The sequence below is a fragment of the Gopherus evgoodei genome, chromosome 1 (genome assembly GCF_007399415.2).
Source record: "Gopherus evgoodei ecotype Sinaloan lineage chromosome 1, rGopEvg1_v1.p, whole genome shotgun sequence".
In the NCBI taxonomy this organism is placed as follows: domain Eukaryota; kingdom Metazoa; phylum Chordata; order Testudines; family Testudinidae; genus Gopherus; species Gopherus evgoodei.
In genome coordinates this window covers 187,207,092-187,231,313 of record NC_044322.1, presented here as the reverse complement: position 1 = coordinate 187,231,313, position 24,222 = coordinate 187,207,092, and the positions used below count along the sequence as shown (strand labels likewise).

The 24,222-nt window shown below is 41.3% G+C and overlaps 1 protein-coding gene across 4 annotated transcripts in view; it reads right to left on the bottom strand.

The window, feature by feature from the left end:
- The window catches only part of CADM2 (cell adhesion molecule 2), a 1,079,986-nt gene that overhangs the window by 67,305 nt on the left and 988,459 nt on the right, over nt 1-24,222 (bottom strand). For all 4 annotated transcript variants that reach the window (XM_030580438.1, XM_030580418.1, XM_030580428.1 and 1 more), the window contains one exon: nt 12,754-12,932. In XM_030580438.1, coding sequence (XP_030436298.1) covers nt 12,754-12,932 — 179 coding nt within the window. The remainder of the gene's footprint in view (nt 1-12,753; nt 12,933-24,222) is intronic.

Here is a 24,222-nt window from a genome sequence, read left to right as displayed (position 1 = left end):
ATTAATTATGAAGAGTTATAATCAACTTTATGAAAAGTTATCACTAGTAAACTAGGAACCACCATTTCCCCCCTGAAAAAAAGCCAGCAACACACACACAAAGTAAAATAAAAGTCTATAAGATAAATAAATGTAAATAAAATATACGTCAAATGAATTTAAAATATTCAAAGCAGGCTGTGACAAAATTCTGACTTTTTTTTTAAAGAAGTATCATATGAAACATTACAGTATATATTGTTGATCAGTTCGCCTTATATTTATTTACATCCAGAGAAAAGCAAATGAAGACATTTAAAATTATATTTTTGGCTTTGTGTCATATACAAAATATAGCTGTATACCTGCCTAAGCTAGACTTGACAAAAACTAACAGTTAGTAATACTAGCAGTAAAAAGCCTAATAACTACAACTAACCCTCATTACTATTTCTTGTATTGGTAATGTGGTGGTAATAGATTGTCATAAGCCAATTCCAAATGTGTGTATTTCACTCTTATTGCCTTTTCCCTTCTGTTCTGATCTTGGCTAATAGGAGAGCTATGAGAGGGACCCTGGATCATATACCTGATGTTTTTTTATAGCTGTCAGTCAGAGATGCATTACCAGTTTTGCAGAAATTATGCTCACTCCTCTTTACTCAAATTATAATACATTACCTCTATAGAGGTAAGATAGCAGCTCTGCTTGCTTAGAACCAAAGATCTGCCTGGCATTCCTGAACTTTGCAACCCCAGTTGATAGAACAATATGCTGCTGATGTAGCACCAAGCTAAGATCAATTGAAATCTTAGCTATTAAAACGAAATAGCATGTCATTATACTCTACTGACTGCAATGCATCCTAAATTTTACTTGTATATTGCTCATAAAAGAAGACAATGCTCCAATTACTGAAAAATGCCCAAGATTACAGAGTAATTATCATAACCCCTTTATAGTTTTTATTCTATACAGATAATAAATGACCTTGTAGGAAATGGGGCATCATTAGCAATTGGTAGGCTTTAACTTTTTCATCTGTTTTAACTGAATGGTGCTGCAACAGTTTTCAGCACTCATGTCGTCCTCAATATAAATAAATTCCAAAATAATGGAAGTTAACCTGGCATTTAACATGTATAGTATTATATATGATTTTACTAACCTAGGTAATTTTGAAGTCCAATTTTGACACAATAGCTTTATTAAAGTGAAGTTAAGGCTGCAGACACATCAAAGTTTTTAGTTTACATTATATTTCAAAAACCCTAGCATTAAGAAAAAAATTAGACAGAAAATTCAGAGTTTAGGTTGTACCTCAACAGCAAGTCAGAGTAAAATAACTATGAGTAAAATTTAAAAAAAACACCTACATGCTTTGGAAAATTTTACTCTATTACCTGAACTCTGCTTCAACAGAGAGTCAAAAAATCCCAAACTCATACTTGGAACAAAAAGAACAATAACACACAGCATTGCATTGCACGCTATTAACAAGACATCAAGAAGTACAAGTAAAATGGTTGAAATGCTACATTAAGAACTGAACTATCTGCACACTAGTAATTTCCAGATACACACCATTGTAGATTCACTTTCAGCATTCACATCCTAAATACCAGCTTTATATGTTCAGTGACTGTGGACATGGAGAAAGACACTTTCTATTCAAAGTCAGCATGCATTCTGCTCCTCTTTAAGGCATTACACAGTAGGTTCAAATGCAGAACTATCACATATTCTTAATTAACAAATTATACATTTTGGCATGTCATATTATTAACATATTTTTTTAAAACTCCAGATCTGCATAAATAAATGCATGACTATCTCATATATTAAGATAGAGATGGGTCGTAGTGTCATTCCTTTGTATGTAACATGATAGAATTTGCACTGTCCACAGTTGAAGACTGGCAACTGACTGTTCACCAACTCCTGGACAGTTCACACCTAAAATTAAGTCAACAATTCCATAATAACTGTCTTAAAACTGGCCAGCCAAACACCGATTTCCTTAGCCAAAGTGCTGAAACAACATTATGCAATGCAAATGGGACGTAAAGGCTCTTGTGGAAGTACAACCTCAGCCCTGGATTTCCTGGGTTTATTGTTTTTTTTTTTTTAATATTGATGTTCTTGAAAAGTAATAAACACTTAAGACATTATGATGCACCTGCAACATTTACTATGACTTACAAGAAAGTGCTTCATTTTTATAACAGTCCTTAATGGGGCTAGGAAAATGTTCCCCACACCTAAGGTTGCCAACTGTCTAATTGCACAAACCCAAACACCCTTGCCCCAGCCTTTTCCTGTCACTTCCTCAAGGCCATGCCCCTGGCCCACCTCTTCTCAGATGCTCTGACCCCCGCTCACTCCATCCCCTCTCCCTCCATCGCTCATTCTCCCCCACCCTCACCAAGCTGGAGCAGGAGGTTGGGGTGCAGGAGGGCATGCAACACGCAGGCTCTGGGAGGGAGTTTGCGTGCGGGAAGGAGCTCATGGCTGGGACAGGGGGTCAGGGTGAGAGGAGTGAGGGGTACAGGCTCCAGAAGGGAGTTTGGGTGCAGAAGGAAGTGTGGGTTCTGGGAGGGAGTTTGGGTGCAGGCTCTGGGCTGGGGTAGGGTTGGTGTGCAGGATGGGGTGAGTGATGCAGGCTCTGGGAGGGAGTTTGGGTGTGGAGGGGAGGGGTGTTCTGGGAGGGAGTTTGGGTGCAGGCTCTGGGCTGGGGCAGGGGGTTGGGGTGCGAGAGGAGGCTTGGGATGCAGGCTCCAGATGGGTGGCACTTAACTCAGGCAGCTCCCAGGCAACAGTGCAGTGGGGTGGGAGCAGGACTCTCTGTGTGCTGCCCATACTCACAGGCACCATCCCCACAGCTCCCATTGGCCACAGATCTTGGCCAATGGGAACTGTGGAGTCTGTGCTTGGGGCGGCGCACAGAGGCCCCCTCCCCAGGTGTCGCAAGGATGTGCCTGTCCCTTCCATGAGCAGCACAGGGCCAGGGCACACAGGGAGTCTACCTTGGCCCCACTGCATCGCCAGACTTTTAGCAACCTAAAATCTCCTGGTTTGGCTTCAGTAGCCTCCAGGAGATACAGCCCAATTCCAGAAGATTCCAGGTGAAACCATGAGGGTTGGCAACCCTACCCGCAGCCTCCTTGTGGCTGAATTTCTTGATATCTTCAGGAGTAGACCTTCTCCTGAAGATGTTGGTGTTTGTGCAGAAGAAGAAACCCCTTCCTGTAGATTTTATGAAGTCTGTGTCTGTGTCTGGGAGAGGGAGGGAATCAAAGACACTGTAATGGAGCAGCACATAATAGGGCAGAATCTTTTCTTCCATTATTTTTCTGGTTCTCCTAAGGACAAGAAGCCAGGATCCCCTTTAGTCTGCGAGAGCAAATCTTTTTTTTTTTTTCATATGAAAACATGTGTCCAGCCTATTTAAACCTCATCAGGTTTGATGAACCATTATGTTTAAAATCTTAATAATTGAGAGTATAATCAACACTTTTTTTAGCGGGGGCGGCGGGTACTAAGTAGCAACAAAACAGACTTTTTGAAAATTGGTGAATTCCTCTCTTTTTAGGGAGACAAAATTGAAGAACACCTTGTCCACTTCAATTCAAATTTGGATGGATATATATATACACACACACATTCATACACACCTCAGCCCTAGACATACACTATCTTTTGAGGTGGATATTTCTTTATGTATGATTTATAGATGCAGAGGGCCAAGTTGGGTTTATAATAAAAAACTCAGTTTCAAACTTTTAATTATGGAGAGGTTACTACCATTCCATAATACCAATGCCCAATTCTACTTCTCTTTTCAGAAGCCAAAGCATGTGTTCATTGAAAGGGTAAGACACTGCAGCTCCCTACAGCTGGTCATGTCTGTAAATTAAATGTTTTATTCTTATAACTAGTAGGCTGTTTTAGAGTTTGACCAACTAGCTCAATGTCTGGAAGCTCTCACTGAGAAATGTGAACACCAATTGTAGGGTTACTTCATTATAATGAGACCTGCTGCTCCATATTGCTGTCTCTCTTTCTCTTCTTTTTCTCTTGCAGTGGATATTTTGTCTGTTTATCTTTGAGAGACGTTTGCAAAGAAAAGATGTTCAAAAGCAGTGCACGAGATTAATTAGAGTGCTGGAGTGAAAATACTTGCAGAGCAGTAGGTCTACTTCCCATTTGATAAGATCAATTACAGTATGCAATTTTACCTCTTCTTAAAGCATTGTCCCACTTTTTAACCTTATTTTAAATTGTTCCAATAATCATTGGAGCACTGTAGGGTGTGCTCTGTGCTTTTACAAAAGTGTGAAAAGGCAGAGGTCCTTCTAAAAGGATTTTAGAATGGAGATTAAATATGATACAATGAGGGATGACAACAGGGGATGACAGACAAAAAAAAGGAGGTTACAACAAATAAAGATAATGCAGCTTGGTTGTGTATGTCTCTGGTTAGTTCAGAATTTTAAATTATTTAAGGATAAAGTCGAGCATGTGAGAAAGAATGGATGGCACTGGAATGGAGCTTGGCCGCAGAAGGTGAACCAGTGTGAGTTTTGAGGACAAAATTGAAGAGTGAAGATGCTTGGTGCACTTCAATAATGTGAGTGCTCCAGCTGAGTAAAATGACGAGATCCAGGCATGAAAGAGAAAGAATGGGTGCATGCAAGGGCTGAGATACAGGCAAAAGCAGAATTGTGCACTCTCAAGGTGAGGGAGAACAATTTAAATAGGATATGAAATGAGACAAAGAACCAATGAAAGGCTTTGAGGAAGTGGATGATGTGGTCAGAGCAATATCGGAATTGGGGTATGGCTACGCAGCATTCTGAAGTCTGTAGGCAGGGAGCCTCCCAGTCCTGGTTGATGTGCTCATCTTAGTACTCTCAAAATAGCTCTGTGGACAGGGCTTTGAAATTGCGGTTTGGACTAGAGCAACTTCAAAGTGCTGTCTACACAGTTATTTTTAGAGAGTTAGCGTGACTCCCACTAACCCAGATATCTCCACCTGGACTGGAAGGCTTACTCCCATGGGCTCCAAAATGTTATGTGGACATACCCTGAATAGCTAACTGCAGTGTGCTGGATGGACTGGGGATAGGAGAAGTGAAGCAGAGAGGCTGGAGAGAAAGAGGTTACAGTAGTACTAAAGCAAGAAATAACTGTATGTGAATACAGCACGTTGAAAATTTTCTGAAGGTACTTTACACTTTTCTGTTTGAAAATGCTCATCTAAGGGGATGGACATGTTCTGTGGGGATGTATTAATTCTAAGAAAACTTTCGATAGAAAGCAGACAGGCAGGCAGAGGTGGGATGGGTTTGCAAAAGCCCAGATGAGAAGGAAGCATGGATGACAGTCAGATTGTCAACAGTGATGGCAAAAGGAGGGAGGGGAGATGATGGAGGTTGGAAAATAGAGGAGTTATATTTGAAATGTTAATGAGAGGATGTGACTCACTTTGATTTGATTGCTCTTTCTAGCATCAAGTGTTGTCTACCCCAGAAGAAGCGTAGAAAAAAATGGGATGCTCAAGTTAATCCAAGCTAACTTGTCCAGGAGAAAGCCTTCAAATCACCAGGACTAGCTCTTTCCACTACTTATATTGTATTTGCTGATGAAATGAACTGTCCATGATCAGCAGTGACTCAAGGTAACTTCCACATTACCTTGCAACATCATAAGATACATGAATGTACAGTAACTCCACTTGTCTCAGTGAATCTAATGTACAGATACAGTGAATCTAATGTATCATATGGTATCTTGTGATATTAAGTAAAAACCTATGATAATTTGTAAGTTACTTCAAGGCATTGCTCTACTAGGGACCTCTGTTGAAATATAAAGGAATTGTTTACAGATGATGAATTTTCATTACTGCCTGACCTACTGGAGCTTCTATTTCAGCTATCCAGTGAGGAGAGATATTTTTGGAGATTATGATCCTCAGTGTGGTATACAGTAAATCCTCCAAAAACTGCAGAGATGCCATACTTTCTGGACATTCAGTCTTTGGTTACTGGTGACACACATCCTACTGTGATAGAAACAAGAAACCCAGGACAGGGCAGTCTCAGGCTGCAACTACACAGAGTAGTGGAAAGTTTTTACCTTATTATGTTCATAATTCCTGCTCTTAATAAAGAGTTTATCTTGACATTTGTCTATCAGTAAAATACTACACTGAATTCAGGCCTCATATCTCATTTTATTGTTCATATTGGTGGATACTCCATCATTAATTTGAATTTCTGTCATCCCTGATATTATGTGCTGAACTTGAGGATGAACCAAGTCTTTAGTGATTGATTTGTCCATATGTAACAATCGTGTCTTTAGCTTGATTATGACAGACTTGTTCAGTTCTCAACTTCAGCTAAATTAATGGAGCTTTTTACTTTAGTTTGCCAAGTAGAAAATATGTTTTTGAGTTGAATGTCATGATTTTGGTAGTTTGTTCTGTATACTGGGTGATTAATAGCAAGTATTTGGTCATAGGTAACCAAAAATTCTCAATAAAGTCTAGGAGAGAAAAAGCACAAATTCTGCTGTCTAGAGTCTGTCACTATAGATGGGGTATAACATATCTTACCAGAACGTGAACTTCTACTACACCAAAATAATATATTAGAATGCAGAAATGACAACAGCTACAGGTATTAGGATTTGGCTTTCATTACTGCAGGAGACAAATGTTTGAGTGAAAAACGTATCTTCCCTTTGCACTGCTGTCTATAAACTCATTTTCTGTACACCTTCCAGTTTGAATGTTTTCTTGATAAAAGAAAAATGAAAGTAGCAGCTGTATTTCTTCAGCAAAGCAGCACAGACCCATTTCATAGTTAAATACATTCACTTTTTCTAAAATAAGATTCCTTTATAGTGAAAAAAATGAAACAAAAAGACTTGTTACTAGATACTAACTATAACAAACTACCGTTAATCTGTGTATAGCTATATTTATTTAAACTACCATCAGCCAACATTATAACACTATTACCTCATCTTCATCTGCAATGGGAAGAAGTGATCACTCTTCTATATAATTTTATGTCTAAGTTGTCTCAATTAAAGGCATCATATGCTGTCATAACCTTAGTCCCAGATTTGGACCTTAGCGTCCAAAATATGGAGGTTAGCATGAAAACCTCCAAGCTTAGCTACCAGCTTGGACCTGGTACTTGCTGCCACCACCCAAAAAATTAGAGTGTTTTGGGGCACTCTGGTCCCCCTGAAAAACCTTCCCTGGGGACCCCAAGACCCAAATCCCTTGAGTCTCACAACAAAGGGAAATAATCCTTTTTCCCTTCCCCCCTCCAGGTGCTCCTGGAGAGATACACAGATACAAGCTCTGTGAAACTACACAGAGTGACTCCCCCTCTCTGTTCCCAGTCCTGGAAACAAAAAGTACTTTCCTCTTCACCCAGAGGGAATGCAAAATCAGGCTAGCAAATCCAACACACACAGATCTCCCCCCTGATTTCTTCCTCCCACCAATTCCCTGGTGAGTACAGACTCAATTTTCCTGAAATTTCCCAGTAAAGAAAACTTCAACAGGTCTTAAAAGAAAGCTTTATATAAAAAGAAAGAAAAATACATACAAATGGTCTCTCTGTATTAAGGTGACACCATACAGGGTCAATTGCTTAAAAGAATATTGAATAAACAGCCTTATTCAAAAAGAATACAAATCAAAGCACTCCAGCACTTATATTCATGCAAATACCAAAGAAAAGAAACCATATAACTTACTATCTGATCTCTTTGTCCTTACACTTAGAAACAGAAGATTAGAAAACAGAACTACTTCTCCAAAGCTCAGAGAAAGCAGGCAGACAGAAAACAAAGACTCAGACACAAAATTCCCTCCACCCAAAGTTGAAAAAATCCGGTTTCCTGATTGGTCCTCTGGTCAGGTGCTTCAGGTGAAAGAGACATTAACCCTTAGCTATCTGTTTATGACATATGCTCCTTGCTTTGTTTGTATAATTAATATGTATAAACACTTCACTTACCCTTAATCTTTAATTATAATAAACTACACATTTTCATTTTTAGGCAAGCTTTCTAAATCTCTTCTGTGTTATGAAGATAACTTAGGAAAATTGAGGGAATTAGTGGATAGGGTCCCACTGAGAGATGTGTTAATAGTAAAAAAAAACAAACCAAAAAAAACCAGGGAGGGTGGGCAAGTCTGAGAAACTTGACAAAAAAGAAGAAAGACAAATTCTGTTAAAAGAGAAAAAATAAGACAAATGAGGAGGAAAAAACTTTATATGGATAAAAATTAAATACAAAAACTACTTTGTGCGAGATCATGCTTTCCCTTCCACTGCTCTGTGCATGAAGGAGAACTTCCACATACAGAAGGGGGTCTCAACTGCCTCAGTGGCATAATTTCTCCATTTTGATCTGGTGGCATAGACTAAGAGAGTCAGGGGAGAAGTGGGAAGGTTGAGGGCTGGGATGCCCACTGTTCTCTATCCAGCCCCACAGTGCTTACCTGGAAAAGTTAATACAGCCCTCATAGTGGTATTATCTTTTACACATAACCAACAATCTAACCCGGCGGTCCTAGAGGCTTCTATGACAAAGTCACTTGTAGCCTGGCCTCAATGAAGTTGCACTGCCAATCGGGTGCTGCTGGTGGCTAGAGTAGAGCGGAAGCAGCACAGGGTATCTGAATGATTGCTTGTGGATTTACTACAATCCCCTTTTCTGTAATGTTGCCTCCATGACCAGATAATATGGGGGAATTTCTGTGAGGACTTCCTTGTGGAAACTCCCTTCCCAGGTGGCTTTAGTCCATGCCATATTAAATTTGGCGCTGTATGTATAAGAAATGAAAGATGAGTAGGTCAGAATGCATGACTATATAATGGTGCGTAAGCCATAATAAAGGAAAGGGACACACATTTTGATGTCACCACCTTAGCTACTGGAAAAGGTGTGAAGAGAAGTCAGAGAGTGCTACAGATCTATTTAGTAATATAAAGTTAAAGGGAAAATATGTCCTCTATTCAAAAAGACAACTTGGCTGCAGGATACCAGAACTGCTTTTCATTAGTTTTCAAACAGAAAAGAAAGGAAGTTCTGGATGAGCTGATCAGTCTGAGACAACGATAAAAAGAGGGGACAAGTGGTTTCCCAAGTTGATCTGTATAAACTAATTACACTATACCTATAATTAAATAATTAATCCCAACCTCTCATTCACAGCAGAGGCTTTATAACTCCAGTATGGAACAGGTTATTAATAGCAAGGATCACTTCATCCTCGCTCAGACAACTTCCAATGTTACTGAATTCTAGGAAGCCAAATAACCTTCTGTAGTTCTAATGCTAGATTTGCATGAATGCAATTAGGGAAAGCTCCAGTATCCATAAGAGATATTGTCAGCAATGTTAAAGTTAAATGAGATAATATGCATAATGTGCTGTCACACACAGCAGAATGGCATCTTGATAATGAATGATTTTAGAGACTGCCATCAAGTTGTAATCAGATCAATAGGGTGCATGCAACTGATTGGAAGTGAAAGACACAAGGTAGCTGATCATCAAATATTCTTCCTTATAGGTATATTAAATGGCCATAGCTGATATAAAAGTAACCGTGATGTAAGAGGTAAAAAGGGTCAACTTCTCCCAAATTATCACTTTAATACCTCTGACAAAATACAGAGACCACTCAGATTTCAACAGTTGGTGGGTTTTGGAAAACTGTCAGTCCATCAAAGAGAGACATTAACACTTTGTGTATGCAGCCAACAACTAATAAACCATTACCTACAGGATTTAAAAGGGGAAACATTTTGTGGTAATCAACATAAGTGGAGGTTTGAAAGGGGGTTGTTTTTGTTTGTTTTGTTGTTTTCTAAACATAGTAATTCTCAGCAGTGAAGTCTCAGTGGTCTAAACAGCCCATCATTACTAGGTAAACTAATGATGAACTTCAGAAGCATGAATAGTATTAATCCGGGGGTGTTTTGATAAGTTTTAGTTCAACAATAGAGACAGAAAATGACTAATTACAAAATGCTTAGAGAAATATTTATTATAAATATGTTAACTGCCAAACTTACCTAAAGGTAATTTGGCACTTCAAGTGAATCATGCTGTTGGCTAGCTTGCAAACACCAGAGTAACATATATATTTGTTCCACTTGAATGACTTATTAGGAGGAAATAGACTTCATATTTCTCATGTCTTTTACGGTCTGAGACTACCTTAAAAAGTGTTTCCTTTTATTTTGCGGTGGTTCTTAAAAAGTTGCCCATGTATAAAAGCTAGGGAAAAAAAAGGATTGCAACAAGTGTTGCAATGGAGTTAATGGACTCTTCTCATCTCTGAGATCTGGGTTCACATCCAGGGCTTGTCTACATCAGAAAGTTGCAGCGCTGGTGAGGGAGTTACAGCGCTGCAACTTTGAGAGTGTCCACATCTGCAGGGCACCACCAGCGCTGCAACTCCCTGTTTGCAGCGCTGGCCGTACTCCCGTTTTGTCTCGGGTGTAGAGGATCCAGCGCTGGTGATCCAGCGCTGGTAATCCAATGTAGACAGTTACCAGCGCTTTTCTTGACCTCCGTGGAAGGAGGAAGCCTCTGGTAATCAAGCTGGTTTCCTTTCCCGGTTTGCTCTCTCGGTCCCGGAGCCACCCAGCAAACCGCAGGGAAGGAGACCTGCTTGCTCGGGGTTCCGGGACCGAGAGAGCAAACCGGGAAAGGAAACCAGCTTCGCCGCGGTTTGCTCTCTCGGTCCCGGAGCCAGCCAGCAAACCGCGGGGAAGGAGACCTGCTTGCTCGGGGTTCCGGGACCGAGAGAGCAAACCGGGAACGCCGCGGTTTGCTCTCTCGGTCCCGGAGCCAGCCAGCAAGCCGCGGGGAAGGAGACCTGCTTGCTCGGGGTTCCGGGACCGAGAGAGCAAACCGCGGCGTTCCCGGTTTGCTCTCTCGGTCCCGGAGCCAGCCAGCAAGCCGCGGGGAAGGAGACCTGCTTGCTCGGAGTTCCGGGACCGAGAGAGCAAACCGCGGCGTTCCCGGTTTGCTCTCTCGGTCCCGGAGCCAGCCAGCAAGCCGCGGGGAAGGAGACCTGCTTGCTCGGGGTTCCGGGACCGAGAGAGCAAACCGCGGCGTTCCCGGTTTGCTCTCTCGGTCCCGGAACCCCGAGCAAGCAGGTCTCCTTCCCCGCGGCTTGCTGGCTGGCTCCGGGACCGAGAGAGCAAACCGCGGCGTTCCCGGTTTGCTCTCTCGGTCCCGGAACCCCGAGCAAGCAGGTCTCCTTCCCCGCGGCTTGCTGGCTGGCTCCGGGACCGAGAGAGCAAACCGCGGCGTTCCCGGTTTGCTCTCTCGGTCCCGGAACCCCGAGCAAGCAGGTCTCCTTCCCCGCGGCTTGCTGGCTGGCTCCGGGACCGAGAAAGCAAACCGCGGCGTTCCCGGTTTGCTCTCTCGGTCCCGGAACCCCGAGCAAGCAGGTCTCCTTCCCCGCGGCTTGCTGGCTGGCTCCGGGACCGAGAGAGCAAACCGCGGCGTTCCCGGTTTGCTCTCTCGGTCCCGGAACCCCGAGCAAGCAGGTCTCCTTCCCCGCGGTTTGCTGGCTGGCTCCGGGACCGAGAGAGCAAACCGCGGCGTTCCCGGTTTGCTCTCTCGGTCCCGGAACCCCGAGCAAGCAGGTCTCCTTCCCCGCGGTTTGCTGGCTGGCTCCGGGACCGAGAGAGCAAACCGCGGCGTTCCCGGTTTGCTCTCTCGGTCCAGGAACCCCCCTTGAAGCCGCCCAACAGCGCTGCAGTGTGGCCACATCTAACACCACTTGCAGCGCTGGTTGCTGTAAGTGTGGCCACTCTGCAGCGCTGGCCCTATACAGCTGTACTAATACAGCTGTAACAACCAGCGCTGCAAAATTTTAGATGTAGACATGGCCCCAGACTGTAAGAGTCACCATTTTCGAGCAGTTAACACACAGGATTGTCTGAAGTAATAGATTTAAATGATGGAAATCTGTGGTAACGGTGTGGTAACAGCTGCCAAATGCTGACTCTTGTACTGGTGTCTACTGAACTTTTGTCAAGCTATTTCACACTTAATATTAAGCCTTTATTCTTTTGACATGAAGCATCAAGACAAATCAGGCAAAACAAAACAAACATAATTAAGTGAGAACCAGGCTATTTTATTAAATAAGTATTATGAACTTGTGATACTAGACAATTTGGGGGGTGATTTTAACATAGGGCCTGATTCTCTGGGGTGATGCAAGACCTTCATCTTACATTGGGATTTGAGAGTGCTCTGCACTAGGCTATACTTTATTTTTAGTATTCTGTCTTGAAAGGTTTATAAAATAAATAGCAACTGCTTTGTACTTCTTGGTTTTGGTTTATATATGACCTATCTCCTCACAGCCAGTTATATTTAAACACCATGTTTTATGGATGCAATTAGGTATAAAACAGTTCCCAGTATACTCTCAAAGACATTTTTGCCTGTTGCTTAATTAGCAAGGGGTTCTCCACACATATTTGAAAGATATATGATGTACAAAATTTATTAGACACCTACTAATAAAAGGAAGTCAGCCTGTTGCTTATTAGTAGATGGCGTTCTGAAAAGAATAATTGCACTTTTAATTTTTTCTTGTCATTCTTTCATGTGTTCTTAATCACTTGCTTACAGTTGGTTGAAACAAAAATTTCTAATATTAATCAAGGTACTCTCCCTTACTGAATTTAAAGAGATGTACTCACCATGTACAATCAGGACATACTCTGTGCTGTTTTGGCCAATAGGGTTTGTTGCTTCACATCGATATGTACCATTGTCCGTTTTGTTTAGGAAACTAATTCTTAGGTCCCTACCATTGACAATCATTCTCTCTGGATCTGGTAGTTCTCCTCCATCCTTTGTCCACAATACTGGTTCCGGCCTATTGGATCCAAATCAACAAACTGTATCAGTTATATGTTACATATAGTGTAGCATATAAAACACTCAGACAACAGCATTAGAGATAGATGAGCAGTGGGATACACCACTTATCAGCTACCAAAGTCTATCCATCAATTACTTGAATTTTTGGTACTGCGTGTATATTGGACACCAAACACTGTCTTCTATATTACTTTGGAAGTGACACCGTCATGTCAGCCAATCCATGTGTTCAAATGAGATGCCACTCCAGAATGGGTGGCACTTATCATATAATACACCTGCAATATTACAATGCAAAGGGTATTCTGAGTAGTTAAGTGTACCCCTTGTAAGCTGGTACTGCACCCACATGTTCAAAAATATAACCATAGGAGGTTATGATATAGCAATTATAAAAAGCCTATAGCTAAGTGGCCCAGCAGCTCTTCCTAAAGTGTACCACTGGAAAAGAAGGTAAGCCCCTATGAGAATATGAAGGGTTGTCAGGACATTATGGGGAGTCATCAGATGAAGGAATGAGAAACCACAAGGAGGGCATTCGGAGATTCAAGAGAGTTTTGACAAAATGATTCTGCAAGAAAACCTTAAGTTTTGGGAAATGGCTGTATGTTCAAATTGCTTGGACAACACATATTAATCCCAAGTGGACTTTACTGCGTTCAGTGAGTTTCCTAAACCAGGCATACCATCTCTAATTTGCATGTTTTAATCTAAATTTGGTTTTGTAGATAAGTTTTGCCAGAAGCCAAAATAACTTCCACCCCCACTCATCTGTTAAAAGCATGACACTTCTATTATCAGAAGACATTAGTAGTGTAGGAACAATTGTCCTGCTTCTTGGAAACAAGGGTCATCATTAGCAAAGTTAGCAGAAATAAATGTTTCCTTAATGTTTTCTTAGCAAGATTAGGAAATTATCTTCACAAAGAGGCTGAGAAATCCAAATAGTGCAAAAGAGATTAAGATAATGTGGTCCTGTTAATGTTTTTTCTTCAGTTGCCACCATAGTACATCATGAGAGTTGTAGTCCAGCTAGGGACCTCAGCACACAGAGGAGAAAGGGGACATGAGGTGCCCGAAACACAGCTGACATAAGGCACTGTGGTGGCATTTCCTAATTAACAATTTTAGTTTTCAGCTGAAAACTTTCAGTTTTTGATTCCATCCTAAGAAGCTGAAATTTCCCACAGGGAGAAAAGAAAAATGACTGATTTTCAGCCTAAAATCACCTGTGTGGAATTGCAAACGAGGAGTTATAAATATCTCTATGATAGGCAAGGAATGAGAGGTTTGCTTGCTGAATACTGAACAGCTGGAGATCAGATTTACCTGAGGATCTGAGATGCTAATCAATAAAGCAAGATGTACCTCAGAGACCATCCAACATGTTGAACATGCATCTGATTATATGAACCAAGTCTAAGGAAACAGACAAACCTGAGCAATGGTTACCATCCCAGCCACATGAGAACTAAGTGGAAAGGAGAAACTGCAGCCTTGCATTCATTCCTAGTGACTTTCATGTTGCCATTTGCTACCAGACTCTCCACTAGAGAGTATCCAGGCTGCCTACAGTCAGTGAGACATCCCTAATGGAGAGCCAGTCTGGAATTCACAGATGAGGGGTCCCGACTCACAGTTTGAGATGCCCTGATATAGGCCAAAGTAGACACTCTTTCACTCCGGTGACTACCTAGAGTGAATCCAATTAATCAAGAATAATTTCAAGCTTGTACTTAGGTACCTGAGAGCAGAATTTGGACTTTTATATTTTTATTTTCATATCAATGCATTTAGCTGTATGACCAAATAACTAAACAGAATAAAATAGCTGTTAGGAATTCAGCATTTAGGGATTGAGTTGTGGTGAGCATCACAAGGCCTAACTTTCAGAAAATCACTGGGATTTACAAAGCCTAAAAGTTTGGCAATTCTCCTCCCTATAGAATGAACAGGGAGAGATAGGTGCCTAAAAATAGCAAAGAATCCTGTGGCACCTTATAGACTAACAGACGTTTTGGAGCATGAGCTTTCGTGGGTGAATACCCACTTCTTCAGATGCACCACGTGCACGGTATTCACCCACGAAAGCCCATGCTCCAAAACGTCTGTTAGTCTATAAGGTGCCACAGGATTCTTTGCTGCTTTTACAGATCCAGACTAACAGGGCTACCCCTTTGATACGTGCCTAAAAATGCGATTTACAAAACACAGCATGCTGAGCGTGGAGGCAGCTAAACTAGCCAATGGCAGAATGTTAAGATGAGGGGTGTGTGGCAAGCTTTGTCCCTCTCAGGGAGATAGACACCTAAGTTCAGGCTGCAGGGAGGCACCTACCTCCACTTGGAATTCACAGCTGTGAACCCTCTGCTGGAGTTAGGTGCTTCTTGTCAGAGGTGATGATGATGGAGGAGCGCCCTCATACCATTTAGCTCAGTGACTAGTGTACACATCCAGGATGTGGGAGACTCTCTGCATGAACAGGAGAAGGGATTTGAACAGGGATATGCCACCTCTCAGGTGAGTGCCCTAGCTTCTGGGCTATGGGATATTCTGAGATGATTCTCTCTCAATTGCTCATTGTAACTGTCCCACTTTCAATAAATAATTGAACAATCATTGGGACAGAGAGTGAATATGAGAACGATTCTACAGCCCGGTGGGTAGGGCACTCACTTTGGAGGTGGGATACTGTGGATCTGGTACCCCTACTCCAATGACTGTTCGACTATTTATCCAAAGCTCCACTTCCCTACTCTTTTTTTGTCAAGTTAGGTGGGCTCTGAGCATGCCTACCAGATTGGGCCCACAAGTGAGTTAGTTGGGGGAGCTCCTGTGTAGCTTCCCCTAGTTCATGGATCATTAATGCATATTCTCAAAAGCAGAAGCATAGGCTCCGAGGAAACTTTTACTGAAAAAACTTAGGCCCCAAATGGGTTTAGCTGCCTAATGTTAGGTGGCAGATGAGTGTGGGGGTTGTGAATAGCAGTGTCACCTAAATCTGGGACTCTGGTGCCTAAAGTAGCAGTAAGGTGCTTAATTCCCATTATAAATCTACCCAGAGACCGCCAGTTCAGCAAACCATTATTCTAGAAATCACTGAAATTCTTAACTTAAAACACAAGCTTAAGTCTTACTGACTTTACTGAGGTTTAAGAACAGAAGCTATACTGCTTTCCTGAAAAGTTATGCTTTTAAGCGTAGGCTTAAGTACTTTGCTGAATTGTGGCTTCAGATCGTGCATATAAGAATGCAATCCCGTGAAGGGCAATTACATGATTTTCTTTAAGATTGCACTGCAAGTATAAGTGAACTGATGTTTGCTGTCGTATACTATTGATCGCTATGTTGATTTTTGTTTTAAATGACTTCTTCATGATAATCTCCACCAAATTTAGTAGCAGGGGCATCATTTCAGAAACATTCTGGTGGTAGGCGCAATGTTATGTCAGTATTCCTGCTTCTGCCTCCCCGCTGAGGCCGCAGCTGCTCATGGGTGCAGGAGGAGTTAGCGAGCTGGTCCTATCCCAGAGTAAGATGGAGTGCTAGTCCTATCCTAGGGAGTAAGAGGTGGGCACCAGGCAGGGATTGGGGCCTTGCTTGCTTCAACCCAGGCTGCTGCTGCTGCCTGTCCGGCCAATGGGGACAGTAGTGCTGATAAGATGACAATTAGGACCTCTTGCCCATCCTGCCCCACCCCCATAGCAGCCCCCGCAGGCCCAGGCAAGGAGCCTGGCAAGGAGTTATGACAATTCAGGATAGGAAGTGGGACAATGCCCCCTAACCCATAGCAAATAGCATTCCTGTTTAGTAGAACTTAAATTATTTGTGCTCTTTATGAGAAAATAAAGTTTTTTGGATTAACTGTAGTAATTACCCTTGTGATAGTTTGCTGAAGTCTTGTTTAATCTGATTCTGGCCTGATCAACTGCTCATTGGGACACTAATTCAAGAAAACACTGGAGCACATGCTTAAATTCATCCTTATTCAGGAAATCATGAGTATGTGCTTAGTTTTAAGCACATGCTTAAGTACCACTGACTTTAATGGGAATTAAACGTGCTTTAAGTTAAGTCGTGCTTCAGCACGCTTCCTTAATGAGGATACTTAAATATACAGGACCTAAATATACAAACAAAATATTTCTATCCCTTTTGCTAATATACACAGTAATATACAAGGAGTCCTTGGACTTATGATGCCTGACTTACGTCGGACATCACTTACGGCACTTTTCAGTTGACTGCCTATTTCACCCCTACGATGCTTCTTTCGCCCTTAGGTCACTCAATTTCCATAAAGTTCACTTGAAATTACTTCCTGGTTGTGTTATAATGGTACGGAGCTTGAAGGGGTCACTTCTGAGTTGCTTCGAGGCAGCAAGGTAGCTTTTTGCCAAGTAGGGTTGCCGCTTGTTTTTTATTGGCTTGCAGCCCCAAGATCAGCTAGTCAGAAGGCTTGAACAGTGATTGGCTGAGGCTCACCATTTGTGCAGTTCTCCCTGGTTTTCTGAGCCTGTGTTGCCGGCATTCTGAGCAGCATATGTGAGTTTATATGTTTACGTGAATGTGATTTACAGAATATAGTGTTCAGTAAATACACTGATGTTGCAACATTAGTGATATATAATTCATTTATAGTACAAAAATGTGGGTTACTGTGGTGAAAATAGTGTATCACGCCCTGGTTCAGGAATCAATCCCCCCTTCATACCATTGATTCCTATGGAAAAAGTGCTTTTGACTTACAACGCAATTCTGAGAAATGAATTGTGTCGTAAGTCCAAGGACTCCCTGTTAATGGCCTTTATATGTAAGTGACCAGCCTGTCCCCATATGTAAGGGGAAAGTGTGGAAATCTGATTTGTTATAATTTGCTAACAAAGGCTGATCAGTACAATTTGTTATCACATTCCTCATTGCTTCTCATTTACAAATTTACTGAGAGGTTACATTCCCAAGAGCACCAACTCTGAAGTGTTTCTGCCAGAATGTACATCACTGCTTTCATAAAATGCATTTTTAAGCAGCTTCTTTACAACGATAATTTACAGAAGTAAAAATCTTCATTTAAATTAGATGGAAAACCCATAGGACCACAAATAGCCATCAAGTGAATGCTTGGCTATATTTACCTCTAGGGGCCTTGTTATGTCTTAATAAATAGTGTTTATACAATTCATTAGAGAGCCAAGAGTGAATTATTATAATCTTGTATTGACAAGGTGGCTATATTTTTTTATGTTTAATGATGTTCCAAGCAGAGGGACTCTCTTTCCCACTAAACATTTTATGAGGGAGGAATATGCCCAATTTGAGGACACATCTTTAATATTCTATAGTATCAGACAAACGTATGCGCCCATACTGTGCATATCTATCTATCTATCTATCTATCTATCTATCTATGGTACACTACATAATTTTAGCACATTTGAACATGTTTGCAAATATATGAATTAGCTAATGTGATGCTGACCATGGCAACATCGTTATTGTAGACCAGGACAAATAGTGTTCATCACTATGCCAGCTACTTGTGATTACTTGCACTGCATTAATGGTTTAATCACAATTAACTGACATGATGCTGAGAAAAATTTGTGCTAGTGAACAACAGTCAAATACATGGGAGTAAATATCATGTCAGCTAACCCAGTGCTTCATGGCCACATTCTAACACAGTGGTCCCCAAACTTTTCAGGGTCATGTCCCACCTTACCCTCCCTGAGGCTGGGAGTGGGGCTGCAGTTCAGGGGGTAGGGGGATGCAGACAGAGGTAACAAGGCCAAGGCTGGGGCTGCAGCTGCAGGCAGGCCAGGGCCAAGGTCCAGAGCTGAAGTTGGGCTGCGGTCAGGAGCTGAGGCCCTGGGTATGGAGGTCTGAGGCAGAGCTGGAGCAGAGCGGGGCTATGTGGCAGTCCCTCAGAAGGCATGCCCCACAGTTTGGATACCTCTGTTCTAACATTTTGTCATGTAGACAAACCCATAAGTGGTCCAAGTAATACTACACTTCTGATATCATTCAGCTCAAGTGGCTCTTTCAAGGTTTACAACATCTGCAGAGACTGAGAGCTTTGCATTCAACGGTTACCTCATAAATGAATTCAGCAGAAGACACCTCCTTTCTTCAATTAATATGATTGTATAAAAAAGGATTTGGTTTAAAGCAAAACCAGGCATATTTGCATCAAAATAACTAAGATATGATAAAGTATTAGATAATATATAAAGGAATATCATGGTCTAGGCTAAGTGCTGCTTTTACTAATTGTGCTTTGCATACAAACTTCCAAAGTAGACTATTAGTGCTACAGTTCACAGCAAGAAACTAGGGTTACTAATCACGAATAAATTAAAATAGTTTACACATCACCAATTAATACAAAAAAGTCTAAGCCCTGTGATATTGCTAAACAACTGCTAAGTGGACTTAGATTTTTATAGAATTTGAATTTAGAACTAATAAAAATAGTTCATAGGCTTTCATTAATTGAAATCCAGACAGAATCTGATTTCTTGGTGTAAATGAAGAATAGTCTTCTCTGACTAAATCAGCCTCAAAAGTTGATTTAAACAGCAAGAGATTCTGCAGTTCCTTTCTGCAAACTTAAATGGAACCGCAGTGAGTACATCAAGTCTGATATGAGGTTCCACAGAGAACATGAGTGTTGTCATGTGAAACAACAGTGAGTAACTTAACACAGAATGGTATAAGAAGGAGAAATCCTCTTCTGATTATGAAGCTCACAAACCAAAAAGAAGAGAGAACGCTAAGGATGAAGTGAAATACATTCAAAATAATAATTAAAAAGTATTTCAACTGTACTGGTAATACAATGGCAGACTAAGGCTGTGATTCGGAAAAGAAATTAAACATGTTTAAGTTCCATTGAAATCAATCATTTTAATCCTCTCTCATTTGGAAAGCTTCTATGCTTTTAATCATTTTTGTTGCCTTTTTTTGTATTTTCTGCATGAAACAGGGTCTTATTTGAACATCTTAGTCCTTTGCTGAACTCGGGCCTTAAAAATTACAAATATCTTAAAATCAAGATATTTGATTTCTTGGTTCCTTACCCACTTGAACCTGAGGTCAAAGCTGTGGGTTTTTAATGCTTGGTTTGGGGGTACTTACGACATCTCTAATTTAACTTAAACCCTAAATTACTGATGTAGACTCTCAAACTTACCTCCACCTGAACATAGTATTAGGGCGTGTTTACACAGCAAAAAAACAAAAACAAACAAAAAGCCCTACAGCAGCACATCTCAGAGCCTGGGTCAATTGATTTGGGCGTGTGCTGCAGTGCTAAAACAGCAGTGTAGATATGCGGAGCCAGAGATGGAGACCAGGCTCTGAGATCCTCCCTCTCACCGGGTCTCAGAGCCCAAGCTTCAGCTAAAGCCCAAACTCCAACAGCTACACTGATATTTTTTGCACTGCAGTGCGAGTCCCACTAGCCCGAGTCAGTTGGACTGGGATTGGAGGCTTGCTGCCGCAGTGGGGTTTTTTCAGGGAGGTGCAGGGGGGAGAGGAGGAGGGCAGGGCGTGTTGTGTAAACGTATCCAGTATTTAGGAATAGTACATAGGTTTATCCTGTTGCATCTAATTTAACTTCTCTCTGAACTGAGCAGAGACAATCATTTTAATCCTCTCTCATACAGAAGGCCGCCTTTGTTTTTCATCACTTTTGTTAGCTTTTTCTGGACTTCTGTGTAAAGGGAGGTCACTCTGTGACTGTATTTCTATCACCTTAGAGCACAATCCAGCAATCATTGTAATCTTGACTACCATGAGTAGTGCTTTTCATTTCAACTAGACAATTTATTGCAGCACATGTGCAGTAATAAATGTTTGCTGGATCAGTCCCTTAGGATGTTACCACTCATCCCCATCTGGATATCTAAAAATCCTGTCAAGATTGCTTAGTCAGTGTGGATAAGAATAAGGAGGATATAAGAAGGATTTGCACAATGTTAACAAACCAAGTAAATTAGTTCCCAAATATTTTGTCTATTCTTCCCTGGGATTATGACTAAATCCTTCAAATAGCAGTGCACTTGTACTCTATGAAGTCTTTAATATAGATCTCCAGTCAGAATTCTTTGATGAACAAGGGAAAGAGCTCTACTATGCTTACCATATCACTTTTGGTTGAAATTCCAGTGTAACCTTTGCAATCATTTTAGCAGAATGATTGCTTCCACTCTTCATTAATTTTACCTCTATCAACCATACCCTGAGTCTGGCTTTTCTGGTTCTTCAATTCACCACCACCAAAACTTACTGCCTGAGGTAATTCCCTGTGTTGTAGATATTTTGACCAGTCTGGTAAGCTGTGTTGCCAGTTTGGGGGCATTTAATCTGGTAGAAAAGGTCAACAGCCACATGCTCCACACTTTTGTGAAAATCTGGGGGAAATCATTTATGAGTGGAATATTGCACATTTTGGAAAGAGAGAGATAATGTTTCAGACCTGGAGAGACCATTGTAGGATTTATATTCCCCCTAAACTTAGTCAAGAACAAACTAAATTCTCTGCTTTTTGGAACATCCTCTGCATATTACCGCTCAGGGGTTCCGCTGGCCAGTGCAGCCTGGACCTTGGAATCTTCTCCCAAGGGTGCCTGTTACACTGCTCACACGCCTTCTCCTTCTCTCTTCAGTTTTGTTGAACATTATGAGGGTCAGTATATAAAAGGGAGCATGGCACCTCAGTCCCTGCCTACTGCATCATCACACGGAAGTGCACTTCTCTTGGATCCAGAGCCTTACTACTTTTAAGTGCCAGTAGATAATTATTAGTTATTAAAGTTGGTTTTTGTTAGTTAATTAGAGTTAGCATGATAATCTCTGTGCCATCAAAATTCTGATGGTGAATGTGAAGAAGAGAAGAGCAGAGTTAAAAAGATGTGTTTGCTGTCCAGCGGTATTTCCAGTGACAGATGCCCATGTAAGGGGCATGTCTAGGTGAGGGACCCTCTACATCCACAGATTCATAGATTCCAAGGCCAGAAGGGACCAGTATGATAATCTAGTCTGACCCCCTGTATAAAAAAAGTCATAGAACTTCTCCAAATTAATTCCCATACCATCCAATTTTGATTTAAACATTTAATTGATAAGAATCCACCATTACCCTGGTAAATTGTTCCAGATGCTCTGTCTGATGTAAGTTCACTTCAAGAGTGCAGTAGCCCACAGAGCTAGATTTAACATTTTATTTTACTCAGCAAAAACACAAAGGAATCTACAGGCCTGTTTCCTATAAGATATTAGCTAAACAGTTAGCATAAAACACACAAAACTTTGGCACACAAAAATGGTCCAACAGTCACTCCGAGTTTTGGGGAACTAGGAAAGGTGTTTAAGGCAGAAATTTATGCCAGGTAACCACACAAACATTGAACTGATACTAGCAGGGGTACTAGAACAATTTATATAGAGGGGGTTCCGAGAGCCATTGAACCAAACTATAAACCCTGTATTTATGGGCAGCAGGTTTAAAACAAATAAAAGGAAGTTCTTCTTCACACAGTGCACAGTCAACTTGTGGAATTCCTTGCCTGAGAAGGTTGTGAAGGCTAGGACTATAACAGGGTTTAAAAGAGAACTGGATAAATTCATGGAGGTTAAGTCCATTAATGGCTATTAGCCAGGATGGGTAAGGAATGATGTCCCTAGCCTCTGTTTGTCAGAGAGTGATGATGGATGGCAGGAGAGAGATCATTTGATCATTACCTGTTAGGTTCACTCCATCTGGGGCACCTGGCATTGGCCACTGTCAGCAGACAAGATACTGGGTTGGATGGACCTTTGGTCTGACCCAGTACGGTCATTCTTATGTTCTGTATGAGTTGGAATGTCACTCACTTCAAGCCAGAGTGTGTGGCAGAATCCCCAGCACCTATGGATACTAGGCTTGAATATTTTAGAATAAAATGTTGGCAAATGTTTAAGCATGAACTTGTCTTGGCAATTAATTGATGTATATGTAATTAGTTGAAATCATTAATATACTAACCCAAACATTATTAGGGTGAGGAGGTTAGATATGGACAAGGGAGGCTAAGCATTTGAATTAATATTCATGACAGCCGCTAGGCCATATAATAGGACAGACCATCATTGGGCATGCCAGAAACAGGGCCTTACCCCCAGATCCCCAAGGAAGGGAGTAAGTACATGAGCACATGTATGAGGAATGTTAGAAAATGTCACCTTAATTCTGTATTTGTGCTTTTTATGTGGTTTGATGCTTTCCTGTCTTTACTAATTGTGCTAATAAAAGTGGTTAAAACTTTGCTTTGCTCTCAGTGAGTGTCACTGTTGTGCATACTAAGGTTCTCAACCAGATATTAAACTCACCCTTGATTCTGTTGTGCTGGACTAAAATCCTACAATCCCCTAGCTCTTTAAATTAGAATTAACTGGAAATCAATAATAATCAATAACCACTAAATAATCAGGCAACAGTGTACGTGGACATAGATTACAGGTATTCTTACTTCAGGAGGCATTCGCAGTAAAGCCTGTTGGATCCAACATGTGCAAATGTGCAGACAACAAAGCCCAGGGCTTTGTGATGTGAGCTCAGCATCTGCTATAACCAAGGTGCCAATGAAGACCCTGAATTGGCATCAGATCTAACTCCAGCCCCTATATATAATTAGGACACAGGGCATCAGATCTGTTGAAACAAAAAGCCTATTAGGTTCTGTCAGCACTGGCACCAGATTCAAGGGCACAGCCACATGAGAGGCCATCTGATTTGTCTGTTGCAGCAATGAAGATGATGGCTAAGGAAAGAATGGTCACCGTAAGGTCCAGAACCCAGAGCAGGGATAGGCAACCTATGGCACGGGTGCCGAAGACAGCATGCAAGCTGATTTTCAGTGGCACTTACACTGCCCGGGTTCTGGCCACCGGTCAGGGGGACTCTGCATTTTAATTTAATTTTAAATAAAGCTTCTTAAACATTTAAAAAAACCTTATTTACTTTACATACAACAATAGTTTAGTTATATATCATAGACTTATAGAAAGAGACCTTCTAAAAATGTTAAAATGTATTACTGGCATGCAAAACCTTAAATTAGAGTGAATAAATGAAGACTCGGCACACCGCTTCTGAAAGGTTGCCGACCCCTGACCCAGAGGGATCCCAGACTAAAAGTAAAAGCAATCTACTGGGAGAAATCTAAACAAAATACTATACCACCAGTTTTAAAGACAATGACAAGAATGCTTCCTGGTTCTGGTAGTATCTCTGACCATATTAA